Source organism: Limulus polyphemus, unplaced genomic scaffold (genome assembly GCF_000517525.1).
Source record: "Limulus polyphemus unplaced genomic scaffold, Limulus_polyphemus-2.1.2 Scaffold1397, whole genome shotgun sequence".
NCBI classification, from domain to species: Eukaryota; Metazoa; Arthropoda; class Merostomata; order Xiphosura; family Limulidae; genus Limulus; species Limulus polyphemus.
This window is the reverse complement of record NW_013667007.1, coordinates 234,446-240,032: the sequence shown is the minus strand read 5'-3', so window position 1 is coordinate 240,032 and position 5,587 is coordinate 234,446. Positions and strand designations below refer to the sequence as shown.

Here is a 5,587-nt window from a genome sequence, read left to right as displayed (position 1 = left end):
GTTAACACACACACTCCAACAGTTTGTTGATCCCCAAGTGTTGGGGATCAACAAACTGTTGGTGTGTGTGTTAACATGTGATTAACCCATCTGGTGAAATTATTATCATTATAAAGTAAATGGTATAGTTAATTTTAACTATTTTAATTACAAGTTTATATTTCTGTTTACTCTTACTATTAGGTTTTAATATACTGTATAACCATTAGTTGTGTTATGTTTTAAATTTCTTTTCATTCAAAGGTGGGTCCTAATGATTTATATTGACACTGCATTTCACAATAATCTTTATTACAATTCACAGCTGCAAGTAATTCTAACATGCTGTGAAATAAAATATTCATTCTAATTAGCATTACTTGTCAAGTTGGTAAACAAAAATTTAAACTCTACGACAAAAACAGTGCTTGGTGATAATATGAAAAAAAAACCTGACAATTAGTGATAACAACCAGGAAAGAAGTAGTTGGTTAGCAAGAAATAATCTGGGTATATGTGTGAAATAAGTGATTAACCCAGCAACAAAATGTAGTAATCTCACTTTCTGGCTGGATATACATGTGAAATAAGTGATTAACTCAGCAACAAAACATAGTAATCTCACTTTCTGGCTGGGTATATGTGTGTGTGAAATAAGTGATTAACTCAGCAACAAAACAAAGTAATCTCACTTTCTGGCTGGGTATACGTGTGAACTAAGTGATTAACTCAGCAACAAAACAAATTAATCTCACTTTCTTGCTGGATATACATGTGAAATAAACCGGAAAGTGAGATTACTATGTTTTGTTGCTGAGTTAATCACTTATTTCACATGTATACCTAACAAGAAAGTGAGAGAACAATGTTTTGTTGCTGGGTTAATCACTTATTTAACATGTATACCTGGCCAGAAAGTGAGATTACTTTGTTTTGTTGCTGAGTTAATCACTTAGTTCACATGTATACCCAGCCAGAAAGTGAGATTACTTTGTTTTGTTGCTGAGTTAATCACTTATTTCACATGTATACCTGGCTAGAAAGTGAGATTACTTTGTTTTGTTGCTGAGTTAATCACTTAGTTCACACGTATACCCAGCCAGAAAGTGAGATTACTTTGTTTTGTTGCTGAGTTAATCACTTAGTTCACACGTATACCCAGCCAGAAAGTGAGATTACTTTGTTTTGTTGCTGAGTTAATCACTTAGTTCACACGTATACCCAGCCAGAAAGTGAGAGTACTACATTTTGTTGCTGGGTTAATCACTTATTTCACATGTATACCTGGCCAGAAAGTGAGATTACTATGTTTTGTTGCTTCTCGTCCCCCAACTGCTCATTCAGCAATGGAATCACTGTCATTTCTGATACAACTAAGCAATAGAATGTTTTTTATGCCCATGGTATCACTTGCACATTTCAGCTGATCTTGGATTTTAAAAGGCCAAGAGATAAGGAACTTTTGAACGTTGAACACAGATAAACAGAAGAGTGTTAAATATGATATATAGGTCAGGAGCAGGTCTTCAAATAATGGTGTGGCTATTAATTTCTTTACCAACTTTCCAAATAAATTTTCATCATGCTTAAGTTTACCTAAAAAAAAAGATAAACATATTTTTAATTATAGAAATTTATTTCAAATTTACAATTTTTTGATAATTAAAATTTAGTTTATTTTTATAATGTTGTATTAGAAATGTAAAGCATACAACATATTAATCATTTACAGAAATGATTTTATAGAGTTAGAAATTGGATAGCATTATACAAAATATTCAGTGTAGCAAGGGGTTTTAACTTTTCAACTCTGGTGAGTAAAAAAAAACTTAATTTACACACGTATAAACATCTAAGTATATGAATATTGTGAAATTATCTATACTTTATAACTGTTGTAAATGTTTACATAATAGAATGTTGAAGATCATTTAAGTTTCACACTGATGTTTGATGCATAGATAATGGTGTGAAAAGTAATAATTGTCAGTCTGGTTTCTAAGATCATTAGTGTGTATGTGATTTAATGCAGGCTGAAATGTGAAAAAAAAACAAAGGATCTGTATACTTGTGTATTGTCAGTCCTGGTTATTTGTTGTTTATTCCAAGAGAATGATAATTATGATTTAACCTTCTGTTCATGGGCTTGGTCAGATTGACCAATCGAGGATCTCTCAAGCTATACGTACTAATATTTACTATAATTGTGAATTTAATATGTGTATCTTCATAAAATTTTACAAGCTTTTAATAAAAATCACTAGTCTGTGGTACACCAAATATCAGGTTTTTAATAAAGATTTGTATGCAAATTGCTGAAGCCTTTTTTGAGTCACTCTGACCTCTAGGACCCCCTTAATGAATATCAGTTCTTTGCAGTAAAACTTTATATTTTCTTTCATTTTTATAACACTAACTGTAGTAAAACCACCAATGTACAATGACATGTTGAGAAATGTGAAATACAGTGAATAATACCAATGTTTTTTTCTGTATTGATCAGGAAGTTCCAAGTTAAAGCTTCAACTGCTACCCTTTTTATGTTTGTTTTATTTTAATTTTATGGTCTTATTGCTGTTTTTTGTTACTCACTGTAGTAGTAATTGTGATGTTTTGTGTTACACACACACACACACTGGAGCTTGTGAAATTTTAGACTTTTTATATTATTGAAGTTTTGTTATGATGAGCTGAGAAGTTTGTAATTTTTACCTTTTAATTACTTTTGTTAAAATATATAACAATGTATAAAATACATGTATACAAACAATGATTTGTAGACTTACTACATATTCCAGCTGTTTGCACTCAAGTGAATAACTGAAAATGTTCTTCTATAAGCCTAATTCAGTCTCACAAGAAAGAATTTATGAAACTTCCAAATATGTCGATACAATAGAAGGTCCCAAAACTGCTATAATTTACCTGGCTTTCTAAGTAAGCTATAATTAGGTTAAAAAATTCCTTAAGCATTCCGAGCATTAAAATTTGATCACCACAATTCAAACAATTTGGCTTGTGAGTTTCATACAGTAGGAAACCTAACCAATGGCTTATATGATTTATGTAGAGGTGAAAAAATCTGCTCTTTATATTGGTTAAAAACGTATCCATCTGCCTTGTAAAGTTAATTAGCAAATGGTATCGAAAGTCAAAGAGATGGGAGGGACTTCTCCATTGTGTTTGACAAATTTATTGATATCTTAGCAAATCTAGAAGGTAGGAAGTTTAGATCTTAGGTTCATGCTTGTAACTGTATATAGTTTGTATTTTTAATTGGTTGTAAATGTAAAAGGCTATTATTGAAGTTAGAAAAATTCTGAAGTGGAGAAATCAGAATGCACATGTGTCAAGTGACACAAAAACGAAGACTGATAATTTTTAAATATTTCTTATTATTTTGAAATTAAGAAGCCAAATCTTAGATAATATAAAAATTAGAATTATAAGCTACATTTTCATGCCATTTTTATTGACATAAAGTGATAATAAAGTTGTTTAAATTTTAAATGTAGCACTGTAAAAGGTTGTGACATGGGCAAAACGGCCGAACCAAGGTGCAAAGGGTTAATTGAATTATTATTTTATTTCTAAGAGTGGAGATTCCTATGGAGAAAACAGAGTTGAAGAATCTCCTTGTAAAGAAAAAGCAGAAAAAGAAAAAAGTGAGTAAAAAAATATGAGAATATGAAGAAGCCTGACAGATTGAATTTCTAAAGCTTCTGGTCATTCAGGCTTTTATTTAGCTTTAAAATTGTATTATTAGAAATAATTTTCAATTATGGTACATCCATGAAGCATAAAATATTCACAACTAAAATATCTGGACAAACTTTCCTATAAAACTAAGAGGAAGTACAGTTTTCTAAGATAAATTACTGTTGTGTTTTTTTCTTCTGGTATTTAATAATCTTTAAGAGGAAAACAAATATACATTGTAGAGCTTTTGCCAACATTTAGGAAATTATTTTTAAAATGGTAAACATGAGTAGAACCTTAGCTAAACCATTCCATGATTGTTAGGAAGTTTAAAAGAAATTACTTTTCAAAGGTCTCCAGAAGACCTGTATAGTGGTTTTAATGCCCAGTTTTTGTCATTGTAGCATGTATGTTACATTGACATGTTGTGTTATGTCTTTTCAAATGGATTTTTTTTTGTAGTTGCAGTTAACTCACAAACTTGCCTGATAAATACAAATAAATGGTATATTAGTATTTACAAACAATTTAATTGTAAGGAATTCCTTGTATAAAATTTTGATGATTTTATCAAATTCCACTTTTTCAAAGAATTAAAATGTATAATATACAAGAACTGGCCACTTTATTGGGATTCACATCTAATTTCGGAATGAAACACATTTTGCTGTATTATAGCTTGGATGCTAGAATGTGTCTTGTTTGATAGTAGCTCAAATGTCCAAGTCTTTACAAGATGCTAGAATGTGTCTTGTTTGATAGTAGCTCAAATGTCGAAGTCTTTACAAGATGCTAGAATGTGTCTTGTTTGATATTAATCCAAATGTCCAAGTTTTTACATAATGCTAGAATGTGTCTTGTTTGATAGTAACCCAAATGTCCAAGTTTGTACAAGATGCTAGAATGTGTCTTGTTTGATAGTAACCCAAATGTCCAAGTTTTTACAAGATGCTAGAATGTGTCTTGTTTGATATTAATCCAAATGTCCAAGTCTTTACAAGATGCTAGAATGTGTCTTGTGTGATAGTAACCCAAATGTCCAAGTTTGTACAAGATGCTAGAATGTGTCTTGTTTGATAGTAGCTCAAATGTCGAAGTTTTTACAAGATGCTAGAATGTGTCTTGTTCGATAGTAGCTCAAATGTCCAAGTCTTTACAAGATGCTAGGATGTGTCTTGTTTGATATTAATCCAAATGTACAAGTTTTTACAAGATGCTAGAATGTGTCTTGTGTGATAGTAACCCAAATGTCCAAGTTTGTACAAGTTATTATCCACGTTGATAGCTTGCTTTGATAAGGGATTAATGTTAATTAACAATGTTTAGGTACATTCTATTCTGAGTGTTATTTACTCCTCTAAAGGAATCAAAATTTCATCCCATATGAAAAGAACATTTCCCATACAGTTATAACACTAGGAACAGTGATGTATAATGATTCAAGTCATTCATTTTTAACTGTATTCACTTTGAACATCAGTAAAAAACACATTTTTAGGCTTGTATGTGAGGTTTTCTTCTGTTATATAACATTTGGTGTAAAGTCTTTCACAAGGTATGGTTTAAAATATCTTAGTTTGATAGAATCAGTTAATTTAGTCACAAACTATTGTGGTTAAAAATAGCTAATCATTTTTCATTGAATAAATGGATAGGGTTCCGGTCTATTGCCCATTGTGCATAACAAGCCTGTTTAATCTTTTACCTTGGTTAGGCACTCGTCAACCACATTTTTCCCATGTAGAAGACATTTTCCATGCCAGTTGACACTTTTTGTAGACATTGAACAGCTAGTCACAGAAAATATTTTGAACTAGTTGGAGTACCTGTCCCCTTGATGGAAGTTATGTAAATTCATGATTAATGAAAGGTTATCTTAGGACATAAAGTTGCTTCCCTTATATTTAAT

General features: G+C 30.8%; 1 protein-coding gene across 3 annotated transcripts in view; it reads left to right on the top strand.

Moving 5' to 3' along the window:
- LOC106463400 overlaps positions 1-5,587 on the top strand; it is an 88,496-nt gene that overhangs the window by 41,962 nt on the left and 40,947 nt on the right. For all 3 annotated transcript variants that reach the window (XM_022390880.1, XM_022390879.1, XM_022390881.1), the window contains one exon: positions 3,575-3,644. In XM_022390880.1, the coding sequence (XP_022246588.1) occupies positions 3,575-3,644 (70 nt within the window). The remainder of the gene's footprint in view (positions 1-3,574; positions 3,645-5,587) is intronic.